At 33.8% G+C, this 13,616-nt stretch overlaps 1 protein-coding gene across 6 annotated transcripts in view; it reads right to left on the bottom strand.

Annotated features, from left to right (window-relative positions):
• Positions 1–13,616, bottom strand: part of LRBA (LPS responsive beige-like anchor protein) — a 710,221-nt gene that overhangs the window by 479,512 nt on the left and 217,093 nt on the right. For 5 of the 6 annotated variants that reach the window (XM_021100638.1, XM_021100636.1, XM_021100637.1 and 2 more), the window contains one exon: positions 1,538–1,602. The exons of the other annotated variant lie outside the window; for it this stretch is intronic. In XM_021100638.1, coding sequence (XP_020956297.1) covers positions 1,538–1,602 — 65 coding nt within the window. The remainder of the gene's footprint in view (positions 1–1,537; positions 1,603–13,616) is intronic. 6 annotated transcript variants of the gene reach the window in all.

The following is a 13,616-nucleotide window of genomic DNA, read 5'->3' as shown; positions in this document are numbered from 1 at the left end:
CAAGGCTTCTCACTACCTTTAGATGAAAGTCCAAATATACCACCTTAGGCCCTTTATGATCCAAATGCCCAATTCTATTCCAACAATCCACACACACACACACTTTCCCATATCAAAGTGTGTTCAGATATTCTACTTTCTATTTAGAATGTTCTCACACCTATGTCCTCCAATATATCCATAACCCTCAGTTTTCCACAGTGTGCGGTACCAATCCCACTCATCCTTGAAAATACATCTCAAGAATCATGTTCCCTAGGGAGGTTTTCCTCCTAAATTGTGGAGTCTTCCTATTTTTTCTCATTTCTACTTTAGTAACCTGTACTTAAAGACTTCTGGCACAGAATTTAGCATATGGCATTATAATTGCAGGTTTATCTGTTTCCAATACTAGTCTGTGAATACCTATAATTGCCTGCTGATTAGAATAACTTTTGTAGTGTTTAATATCAAATAAAGTTATCAATCCTCTTCTCCTTTTTCTATAACATTAATGAGACAGGGGCTAAATTCCTAGTTACTGGTTAGAAGTGTTCCTATAATGAACATTCCCCCATGGCTCAGTGGGTTAAAGACCTGGCATTTCACAGCTATGGCTCTGATTATAGCTATGGTGTGGTTCAGTCCCTGGCCTGGGAGCTTCCTCATGCCACAGGCACTGGCAAAAAAAAAAAAAAAAAAATTCTTTTCCTACAGTGATGGTAGCAATCTCTCAACACTAGCCAGAATACTATAAAGAAACATTCTCTGGAGTTCTCTTGTAGGGCAGGAGGTTAAAGGATCTGGCATTGTCACTACAGTGGCTTGGGTCACTGCTGTGGTGCAGGTTTGATCCCTGGTCTGGGAACTTCCACATGCTGCAGGCACAGCCAAAAATGAAAATTTTTTTAAAAAAAGAAACATTCTTAAACAATAATTTCATTTGCTATTTCCAATGGCAGATAGTCACACCTTATAATCTACATTCTAGGTCTTCATTTCAAGTAATCCAAAACCAACTGCCACAAAACAGACATAAAGTCATCCACTCATCATGTCCTCAATTTATTTTTACCCTTCAATTATCTCATTGTCGTAAAACTGTTTCCTTCCTTGCATCTTTATTTCTACTTCTGTACTTCACTTTTCTTTCCTAGTACTAAATTTTCTTTTCTTGAATTCTTCTTCTCTTACAACCAGGCCATGACATAAAGGATATAATATAGAAATATAAGTCTAACTGTTTTGTCTATAAAATAATATAACTGTCAAGGAAATCCAAATAAGTATTAGTTTTCCTTATAACTGCTAATAGAATCATCAGTTTACTTTTGCCAAACACAGGCTTTCCTATTGAAAAATAAAGAACAGACAATAACATTAAGCACATAACCATGAAGAGAACAATCAAATGATTAAATACTGAAATATTTATAATAATTAATATCTAAGCTCACTGCATTATTGACCACAAAAACAATATAGTAGCAAAAATATCAGTTCCAATGGCAAAAATACAGTAAGATTTTAAAGTATAAATGGATATGAAATAGATTACCTTCCTTCATTGACAAGTTCAATAAAAGCAAGGCCTGCATTCTTCTGAATAGAATTCTGCCACTCCTAAAAAAACAGCAGAAAATAGCTGAACAAATTTCACTGAGTAGATTTTTTTAAAACAATTACAAAAAAAAAAATCTGCCATATCAATTTCATACCTTAGCTCTTAATAGACAAGGTCTGTTAAATACACTGCCTACCCAATGCCGCCCATGAACACACAAATAAAAAGTAAACTAAACAAGGAAGCAAGAATTTGATTCTACCTAATGAGCCTATCTACATTTATCCTGCCCTTTTAGTTTCATACCATTATATCCTACTACTTTAACTGTGATAGCAGGAAAAAAGGCAGCAAAGAAGATCAAGGACAGAGGTTTTGTTTTTGTTGAAGAGATGAGTTACACCAAATGAGGGGAAGACGGAATTAAGGAGCTCCAAACTTAGTGTACATTCTACAAAAACTGATAATTAATTATTGAGAAAGAGACAAGAAAGATCAGTGACTTTGGCTAGACCAGTTTTAAGCCGGAAAACTGTAACACACAAGCCTATGATTTAGCAAAAATGGTACAAATCTATTAATAATTACTTACGAATAAGTAGTCCATTAAAAAGTCTTAGAAGGAAATCAATCAGTAGAGTATATATGAGTGTATTTTTTTAATCCTCATTTCAAAACATATATAAGCATTAATCTGATAATGCTGCGCCCACATAAATTGCAATGTAGCTAGATTTGATAAATGCCAATGCAAGAGTGTGTGTGAGTGAATGTGTGTGCGTATTTTTTAAAGAACTGGACAGAAATACATAATCTTTATGATCCTTAAAATTAAGAAGCCCTTATATTCCATCTACACAATATCCCTCAAGTAATTTTTTTGTTCTTTTATAATGCTCAAAACAAAAGACAATGCTGGGAAGGAGTTCCTATTGTGGCTCAGTGGAAATGAATCTGATTGGTATCCATGAGGATGTAGGTTTGACCCCTGGCCTCGCTCAATGGGTTAAGGATCTGGCGTTGCAGTGAGCTTGTGAGCTGTGGTGTAGGTCATAGACATGGCTCAGATCCCATGTCTGACTGTGGTGTAGGCCAGCTCCAATTAGACCCCTAGCCTGGGAACTTTCATATGCCACAAGAGCAACTGTAAAAAGCAAAAGCAAAAAAAAAGAAAGAAAAAACAAAGCTGGGGACCTTACCATTGCTACCATAAACAATATTCATATTTTCTGATTTTAATATTTTAAGAGTTTAAATTCCAGTAATTTCATTCTGTTGAGTACTCTGTCTCATCCCAAATCTAATTTTTAAGCCTCATTCTTTCTCTTTCACCTTTTCCTTTTTATCCATAATTCTGTACTACTTTCTTTTATGTTCTGAAAAACCCAAGGCGGTGCTCAGGACCAAAATAGCTGTTCGCCATAATTCTGTTACAAGATTCTGTTTCATGAATGGCGTCAGCAAGGACATACCTACAGAATATATGCAGTAGAATGAAAATGAGATATTAAGTCAGTCAGACACTTGAAGGTATTAACTGCCTAAGCCTAGGACAGAAGATAAAGAATGTGTTTTTTAGGAAAGAACAGTAAACAAGATGGAATCTATGTTTTTAAACTGATTCTGACACTAACAGGATATGTCCATAACCAGATAACTCTGCAGCTCTAGATCCTGAACCTCCATAAAAAAATTCTTACTAAAGCTATGTTATTTTATGACTCAGTAACTTACAAGCACTTAGAAATTAGTAAATAATTTCCACCTAAGTCTACAATATACACTCCCTTAAATTAACAACTGCTAGTCAACTGAAACAATAAAACAGAGATGTTCTATTTCTTTCACTAAGGCAAACCAAGTCAAGGATAATAAATAGAAACATCTGTCTAATTTAAATTAATCCTTTTCTTTCCAGAAAAATGAAAAAGACATTACAAAGGAAAGCAACCAAACTTCACGAAGAAGTAAATCATACTACTCAGTCATAAAAAAGAACAAAATAATGCCATTTGCAGCAGCACGGATGGAACTAGAGAGTTTCATAGTGAGTGAAGTAAGTCAGAAAGAGAAAGACAAATATCATATGATATCACTTATATCTGGAATCTAATAAACGGTACAAATGAACCTCTCCACAGAAAAGAAAATCATGGACTTGGAGAATGGACTTGTGGTTACCAAGGGGAGAGGGAGGGAGTGGGACAGATTGGGAGCCTCGGGTTAAGAGATGCAGACAATTGCCTTTGGAGCGGATTAGCAATGAGATCTTGCTGTGTAGTGCTGGGAACTGTATCTAGTCACTTATGATAGAGCATGATAATGTGAGAAAAAAAGAACGTATACATGTATGTGTAATTGGGTCACCATGCTGTACAGTAGGAAAAAAATAATGTATTGGGGAAATAAAAAAAAAGGAAGTAAATCCCTGAGAAAAGAAGATGTGCCACAGCCAACACTCAGAAATTGGAGGGAGAAGAGAGAAAAAAAGCAAAAATCACAGTTAAGTTTTTTGATCTTGGTCCAGAAGGTTGCACAGCTCACTTCCTGAAGCAGAGCGCAGGGAGATACGGAATCTCAAAGAGTTGCCCTACACCTAGTCATGCACAAGAATAGCAGACAGAGACAGATTTAATAGCACATGGACCTAAACCAGCCTCAAAGAATCTCACGCCCTTGGAAGAGTCAGAAATTATCACAGAGAGATGTACAAGTCACTGAGGCCTTGAGGGGATGAAGAAAACACAGCTGTGACCTTCGGTGATGGACAGAAGGGAATCAGGAGGAACAACTACACCTTAAGGGATGAAGGAACAGAAGCAAATGTTCACTCTTGAGCTCTTACACCCAACACAGCACTCTCAGCAAGCCACTTGCAAGTCTGGTATCACACCAGAGAATGAGGAGGCGAGACCTTAAATTAACTTTTCCTTTAAATCACGTACTTGAGGGGAAAATCTCAAAGAGAAATGAAATGTAGTCAAGAGAAAATTAAGTTACTTTTCTTGCTAGGAAGAAAAATTAGGAAGAAAAGCATGAGGTTAACCCATATACAATTCTTCAGATCAGGTATTTTATCTTGAAAAAAAATTTGGAGTCTCCCTTGTGGCTCAGTGGTAATGAACCCAACTAGTATCCTTGAGGACATGAGTTTGATCCCTGGCCTCGCTGAGTGGGTTAAGGATCCTGCATTGCCGTGAGCTGTGGTGTGCGTTGCATGCGGCCCAGATACCACCTTATTGTGGCTGTGGTGTAGGCCAGCAGCTGCAGCTCCAATTTGACCACTAGCCCAGGAACTTCATATGCTGCCAGTGTAGCCATTAAAAAGAAGAAAAAAAATATATATATATAATAAATATAAATATATATATATTTAATAGTAATTTTTTTCTCCAATCCATTTTGTCTGATTTAAATCTGCAACAAGGGAGTTCTCACTGTGGCTCAGTGGGTTAAGGACCTGACATTATCTCTGTGAGGATGCAGGTTCAATCCCCTACATCGCTCATTGCTATGGCTGTGGTATAGGCTGGCAGCTGTAGCTCCACTTCAACCCCTAGACAGGGAATTAAATGTCGCAAATGTGGCCATAGAGAGAGAAAAAGAAAAAGAAAAAAAAAAAAAAAAAAAAAACAACTGCAACAGGTGGGCATTACATAAGTATTTTCACTTCAAACTCCATATGGATGATATAGGTAACAGTGCAGAGACTCAAATTTGAAGTATACCAGTGAACGTTATTTTGATTTATCTTCATTTATGTATACAAATTGACTCTTACATATGAAATCACAAATACGCCATTTTAAATATCAGAGATTTGCAACAGCATAATGTAGGTCAGACAGAAAACTAGTCAAGGTTAGTACAACTATAAAAAAAAAATGCCATTTAAAAATTTTTGACCTCAACTTATATTGGTATGTCACACAAATTATTTTTTCTATTAAAAACAAATTAGACTTTAAGACACATATAGAACTGGAAGAGTCCGATGTGTTTCATAAAAGCTCAGAAAAATATTTATGACTGCAAATACATTTAGATCCGTGTTTTCCCAAGCATCATCCATAAACTCTCATTCGTTAACTTATAGTAACAGCTATCCACTCAAATGAAATAAAACTTTTTTACCAAAAAAAGAAATGAAGTGAAAATACAAATCTTACCTACACTTGGGGTATTCAAAAAATTCATAATTTTCAAAGATACCAGAGTTTTAACTTGTCTATAACCCATTCCTAATTATAAATGTTTTAACATTTAATAAAATACCACACATCAAGTACATAAATACATACGTACAGGAATTAATAACCCAGGTAAAAACAATGTAAAACCCAGGATAATAGGAAATTAATTAAAAAAAAAAAAAACCCAGATGTTAGTCGAAGCTAACAAGTTTTCCCTATACTAAAACATTGTCTACAATCTGTAGGGAAGTCGCCAAAACTGAAGAGAAGATTCATGCTATCCTAATGCATTTTTCTCCACTTCTAAGACAATTATTAAAGAAGGTGTTAGTCTAAACAATCTCATAAACCACAGTTCAATATAACCTTTAGAGAGTTTTAATAGTTGAAAGAAAAGCTTAATGGTTATCTTCTTTCATGATCATTTCAATATTTCATCACAGTATTTACAATTATATAGTGATGCAAAATGCACTGTACATTTAAAAGTCTTGGTTATTCTTTTCCCAGAGGTATTGAAGAAAAACATGTTAAAAGCCTCAAATCCAACCACTAATGCAACTAAGTAATTTTAAAACACATTTCAGCACTTTGGAGAGGAAGGACTCAAAACATAACTGAGTCAATAATTTCATACCTGTTCTAAGCTGTATTTAATTGGCTATCACTTCCTAAGGCCATAATTGTTGACTAGTCAATTTTTACTAAAATATACTCTTTATCAGTGCTTTTAAGTCATACCATGACATAGTATATATTATTGAAATCTACTAAATAAACAGAGTTACATTAGTTTTCAAATATGTGCTTTTGATGATAAAAGTACACTAAATGTGGGTTAAGGGGAAAAAAAGAGTTCATTAAATTAATTCTGTGCCTCCCTACTATCAACAAACAAATACAGAGAAAAAGGATACCAATAAATGGGCTATATACTAATTTATATTATTTTAATATAACTCTAATTCCCTTAAAGTGAACTTGACAGTCTTCTATAAATTTGATAATCTCCTACAACATATTTTAGTGTCTTAAATGCAGTACCTGAATGAACCTAAACTTTTAAAGTAATTCCCAAATATTACCATGTCCTAAAGTAAATAAAATCAGGCTACACATTGACAAAACAGACTATATATACTTCATGCTGCCATCTTTTTTTTTTTTTTTTTTTGGCCAAGCCATCAATGTTAACATTAAATACAGTATCAATAGTATCAATTTTTTATTCTGGTAGGCTAGATAATGTAAACTGCCACTTACTCTTAAAAAAAAAAAGTATAAAATGAGTGACTTTGAGTTAAATGTAGCAAAAAACAAGAGCAAAGAAAACAGAGAGGATAACAGTAATGAGAGACGGTAAAAAAAATTTTTTTACAACCTGGAGCAAAATAACTCGAAGAAGCAAACCATGCCTTGCTGCAGAACCCTAGAAAAAGCTAAGACTTGAATCCACTGACACATATGAGGATGGCTGAGGGACAGGGATGAAGAGAGTTTAAATGAAGGAAAGCTAGTAGAAAAAACACAGAATTTCAACGCCTCTCCTCATACTTGTGGCCATCCTCACCATGGAGAGATCAGAAGTTTATCTTCCAGAGGAGTAAACTTCTGAACACTTTAAAAAGCCTTATTATAAAAAATAAAAAAAACCTCCTTGAACATATGCATCCTGAACTATAAGACTCCAAACAATATTAGAGAAGTGTTTTCTGAGAAAAATGAGAAGCCATGATAAAATTTAGGGTTCATTCATCACCAGAAGACAAGTCACAGATTTTTTGTGCAATACACTTACATATGAGCACAAAGTGTCACCAGTGGCACAGATTTTTTTGTGCAATACACTTAAATATGAGCACAAAGTGTCACCAGGCATTAGAGAAAAGACTCATATGAAGGACAGACACCAAAGAAATGTGCAGGAAAAAAAATATTAAAAACAAATAATATTGTTATGGGATGGGGACAGGAAGACTAAAGAAACATGTAATTAATATCATCAGAGAGACAAAAAACTTTCATGTAGAAAGTCAGGGCAGGGCTACTGTTTTATTCACTAGTACCATTCTGCCTCTGCATTACAGTTCTCCAGAGAAAAAGAACCAATAGGATGGAAATAACATATTTTATTTATTTTAAGAAATTGGCTCACATAATTATGGAGGGTGAAAAGTCCCACAATCTACACAGTTACCAAACTGGAGACCCAGGAGAGTGAATGCTATAGTTCTACTCTAAGACAAAAAGTCTGAGAATCCAGAAAACCAATGGTATAGTTCCAGCCTGAAGGACAGCAGGTTCAATACCTCTCCCCCACTCCACTAAGCCAACATGTCAGGTTGAGTACAAAGGCAGGAAAAAGCTGATGTCTCAATTCCAAGAGAGTCAAGGAAGTAGAACTCTCTCTACTCAGGGGATGGTCAGCCTTTTTGTCCTGTCAGGCCTTCAACGGCTTAGATGAGGAAAGAAAGAAAGAAGGGAGGGAGGGGGCAAAGAGAGGCAAGGTGGTTGAGTATTTACACTGTCACATCAATGGAAATGCTAGGTAAGGTTTTAACTAAATACTATGCTGAAAACTGTTCTGGAAACAAGAGAATGTGTGAAATAGAAAGAGAAAGCAATGTAAGTATTCAATGGTCATCTTCTATGGAAGACATTAGAGAATGTCTAAAATAGAAAAATCCAGAAATAGCTATTACATCATTTAGAATTATAGAAATAAGAAAATACTGTACCATTTCACGATCCAGAAGGAGCTATCCTACCCTTTAGAGATATGAAATGTGAAATCTAGAAGTAAACTATTTTGAGGTATCTCTAAATAACAGAACAAGCATTCAAATTTCACAAATAATAACATCAAAACCATGAAAATGTAAATATATATCATAAACTATAAATATATATCATAAACTATTAACAGTTTTTTCTAAATGAATACTTTATATCCTATCAATAATATTCACTTTATTGCTACTGGCAATAAAATACTCTCCTTTTTTTATAAGGACTGACCTAAGGGTCCAAACATAATTTGACTTAAAAAAGGAATGAAGAATAATTTTTTAACAAGAATGGAAACTCTATCTAATTATTTCATTCTACTTATAAAAGAATCAAAATTTTAAAGACTTGTGCTCTTCAATGAAATATCAGTAAGGTGTTATAATTATCTATGCCTTTGTGAAATATACATCAAATTGGTTGAATAGAGATCCAACCTAAGCAGACATAAGGAATACCACTAGGAGTCAAGGGAGAAGGTCACCGAGGAGAGATCAAATGAGGCAGGGAATGTATTAACACAAAATTGAGAACCACAGTATACACAGGACTAAAGGTCAGAACTAGAGAAAACTGGTTCATAGTTAAGATATAGCAATCTTAAGTGCTCAAAGTAAACTATCAAGAACTTTTCAACAGCGTTTGCACTTTGCGTCAGCACTCTCTCAACAGCATATCTAACACAAACTGGAGGAACCACATACCAGGAAGGAATATAGCATAACAGTAAAGAATAGGTTTTATTTCATTGTCTCTTTAGAGGATAAAATAAATCTCTAGATGAAATATCAAAATACTGCCTTTTGGAAAGTTTTGGTTTCAATGATTTTTGTGAACCTATACATATAAATTATAAATTTAACTTGTACAAATATTATGGCTCAGTTTATAAATAAAATATATTAGATACATAGATAACTACAAAGAGAGGAAAGAAAGAAAAATTCTATTAAAGTTGGATTAGCAAGTAGTTCAGTTTTGTAATTGCTTATTTCACAAATACTTTTGAATATTTACTATGTGCAAGGAATTGAATATCGAGAAAGTAACTATTTATAAGAGTGACAAAGAATGCAAGGATTTAAAAATCCAAAAAGTTGAGATAACCACATAACCAATTATGTGATTACTATATAGTTTTAAATTATTTGTAAATAATCAATCAAAAAGCAATAATTCTCTGCTGCTGTGTTTAAGTACACAATGAAATTAAGATATTTGCAACTTTCTTTAAAAATCTGTTTTTAAACATTTTCGGAAAAAAATATTCACCAGTCGACAATGATTTTTCAAATAGTTGGCAAACTGGCATCAATATAGTCAAGATCTTTCACTAATCAATAAAGAAACCTTGATTTCAATAAAGGTGACAAAAGTTGCTCTAACCCTTTCTAGCAACAAGCTCTCAACAGATGATCATTGTTAAGCTTATATGAGGGCTTCACATTCAGGAGCTGTATAAATGTGTCCTATCAGTATATGGTCAGTCTGTTTGGCAACTCCAGTTCTCCAGACATGTGGCAATTGCTGCCCTTTGAGGTCTGAAGTCAAGTCTTTAGGGAATCTCAAAGTCTGCACTGAAATTACAAGGCGTGCTCATTAGAGACTGCTGGAGAGGGAACATGAAAGACTTCCATTAAAACTATATAAAACAGCTACTGATTTTAAAAAGATTTTTAAACCATCTTATGAACCCAGCTACAATAAAAAGTATTTACAAATTGAATTACTTTTAAAAGCACTACTTTCAGGACATGACTACAAACAGTTTTCTTCATCCTTCCCATCCCCCACCTCAATACACCTAACATTTCTTTTATAGGAACCATCAAGTCAAGCTCTTTGTGTCCTGGGAAAGAATAAAATCTTGTATTGCTAAATTCTTTCTATAAATCTATAAACATTTATAAAATGAAGGTATTTCTAGAGACAAAGTTTTGTTTTATAATATTTAGTTTTGAATAATTACTGTTAAACTCAGCCAGATACACATATGCATTTCTTTTTAGATGCCTTTTTTTTTTAGCTCAAAAAGGCTGCCTCCATTTCATTTTCATTTCACTTAAAAATAACCATAAAAAACGGTAAGCATAAAATAGTATAAATTACCTACCGGCTAATCTATGAAATGGCATTTATCCGATAATATGATGGAAAATATTTGAAGATTCAAATGCTTAAAGTTAAAAGAACAATGTCAATAAATTGACAGATAAGAATTCAAAGGAATTTCATATCTTGCTGTCTCAGAATTTTGAAAAACATAATAAATAGATTTTCTAAGTAATAACTGTTGCTATTTTAACTGTTGCTATTTTAGCTTTCTGAATGTGCAGACACTTCTTGAGAGAATGGTTATTTATTAAATTTTGCAACAAAACAACACTGCTACAGAATACTTCAGTAACAAATCACTATAAAATGTTACATAAAATTCATTAGCTTGCCTCAATCATTTCTAGAACTCACATATATGTTGTTTTCTGACAGGCTAATTCCAAAAAGCAATTACAACCTCCATCCATATGTAAAAAGATAACAGAGAGCAAGTACGTTAAACCAGTTTAAAAGAATAAAAATCTAAAGAAAACAGATTACAAATGATTTATATGAATGCCTAGTGCTGAAGTTAATTACAAGTAACCCAATAAAATAGTGCCTTTATTATTGTACAGCAAGTAATAGCTCTAGATGTAAAAACCAGAACTCTTTCTGCTGACTTTTGTATGCCCAATCCCACAGCACACAACATTAAGAATTAAACATGTAGTAAATAAGGCATATAGAAAACAGCAGTTTTTAACTAAAAGCAGAAAACTCTCCTGCTGTTTAACCATTTAGAGTCTCCGACTCTGAACAGTGACCACTGTAAACTGATACTATGTACTCACCAAGTCATTCTTAATGTTAATATAAAGTGAGATTTAAGTTCCAATTCAAAGTTTTATATCAAATGAAAACGAAATAACTGTGAAATTGCATTCATTAGGAGAATATAAAGTATCTTTTATGTTTACTTCTTTGAAATGTTATCATCAAAATCAAAATTTCCCAAACCTCATCTACATCTACCAATAAAGCTTTGGTCCTGATTTTAAAGCATACTATCTAAGACACATATGTTACATGCTACACTAACATGTTATACACAGTTTTCTAAAGCCACAACCTATAGCCAATCATAGTATGCTTAATGACTTTCCTGGTGAAGAGGAATAAGACCTTTCAGTCCAGAATGATTCCATTAACTCTATCAAATACTAACCAATACCAATGTACCAAAAGTTGGTATAAACTTTAACGCAGAAGTCCTAAAACATATTATGGATAAATACCATCATGTAGGTCATTATGACTTGCAAGATAAATAAAATAGTGACACATAATTCTTGAAAGCCTGGTTCTGCTGCACAAATAAATCAGAACTGATAAAACAAATAAGCAACAGTGCATCTCTCTGGTAGATTGAAAACTCTTATTTTACTTTCTCACTGCCAATGATCTCCTTTGTCCTTCCTTAACTTACAGTACTAGAAAATAGTACTGTAAGCTATGCTCACAAACTACAAATTAGTGCTATAAAACAACAGTGAATCTTTGGAACAGATAGAAATATAATAGGAAACAACTCTGAAAGATCAAGCAAATGTATAAGCTCTCTTAAGTAAAGGAATAGATCACCTCCCCTCGGGGGGGAGGGTGGGGGTGGAATAAGAAACCAAAATTAAATTTGCTCTCAACTATGTAGTATCTGATAATAAGAATAACCTGACAAATTGACAGATCCAACAAGGCAGTACTGCTGTGTTAACTGCATGTTTAATGGAAACCTGTGCTCCAATAATAAATTTCCAAAAATACATAATTATTCTCAAAAAGAATGCACTATGCATCCAGTCTTTAGGTCACTGGCATGCATTTTCAAATGCACCATATATGAAAGCACATTGTAGAAAGGAAGGTGTCAGACAAATGTGAGAAAAGGGTCAGGTTTGGGTAGTTTGTTTTTTCCTGGTAAAATACCCATAACCTGAAAAAAGCATGATGTACATAACACATATGTCAAATATCTGAATGATATCTGAATAGTACTTACAAGGCAGCAGAAAAAGTATAAACTAAGATAAAATAGATATTAGACACCTTGCAAATAGGCAGTGGAGTCTTACTTCACAGTCAGACAGTAAATTATAGCTTCTTTTGTAAAGGAACTATAAAGTTACTCTCCCAGGAAAATAAATTCATTAGTACATATGAGAGGTGAAATCAAGAGAGAGGTGAAATCAACAGAAAGGTCATTTCTCTAACTCAGGAAAAAGTTGGATCAGAATTTGTGATTCTTTACGGAGATCTTTTTCAAATGATACCCTTTTTGTCTCTGCCCGTGTCCCCCATTCTGATAGGACTCAAGTTGAGAATCATCACAGTGAGTAACTGTTAATGATGATATATTTTCCCAGGGAACAAAAGAAGAAGAAAGAAAGGTTAATAACCATTGACTTAGGTTAACTGTTATAAAAGTATTTCTCAACTATGGTAACGTAGGAGGTGTGCTGAAAGTAATGCAGTATAAATTTTAAAAAGCACTAAAATATACAAAAGAGACCTTTAAGAAGATCATTAGAGTACTAATTCCTAAAATGACATCAATCTCACTTATATTTAGGTATACTTTATTGACTCCCAAAAGGAGCTATCACTATGGCTAGCACAGGAAATAGTGGGATCACCCTTGGGAGCCTATGGAAAATATGAATGTTACCCATTAACCCTGTCTACATGAAAAAGGCCAAAAACTGAAAATTTACGAGGTCTCTCCTAGCTCTAATATTCTATGGTTCAGGATGAAAACAGACTAGACTGGGCATATAATCACAGAGAGAACAGAAAATAATGAAAGAGACACTACAGAAAATAATGGTGGAATGAATTTGTAAAGCAAAGATAATGAAAAAAAAAATCTGATTACATGAAAAGAAAACAAGAGGCACTGAAGATACTGAATAGAGAGGGTTTTGTGTGCTGTTAAAAATACTCAGGTTTAGAATTTAATAACTGTCAACTGTTCTACACATATTATCTAATATAATCTT

The sequence above is a fragment of the Sus scrofa genome, chromosome 8, assembly GCF_000003025.6.
Source record: "Sus scrofa isolate TJ Tabasco breed Duroc chromosome 8, Sscrofa11.1, whole genome shotgun sequence".
Taxonomy (NCBI): Eukaryota; Metazoa; Chordata; class Mammalia; order Artiodactyla; family Suidae; genus Sus; species Sus scrofa.
Note: the sequence above shows the minus strand (reverse complement) of the source record. Positions and strands in the feature narration are given on the sequence as shown.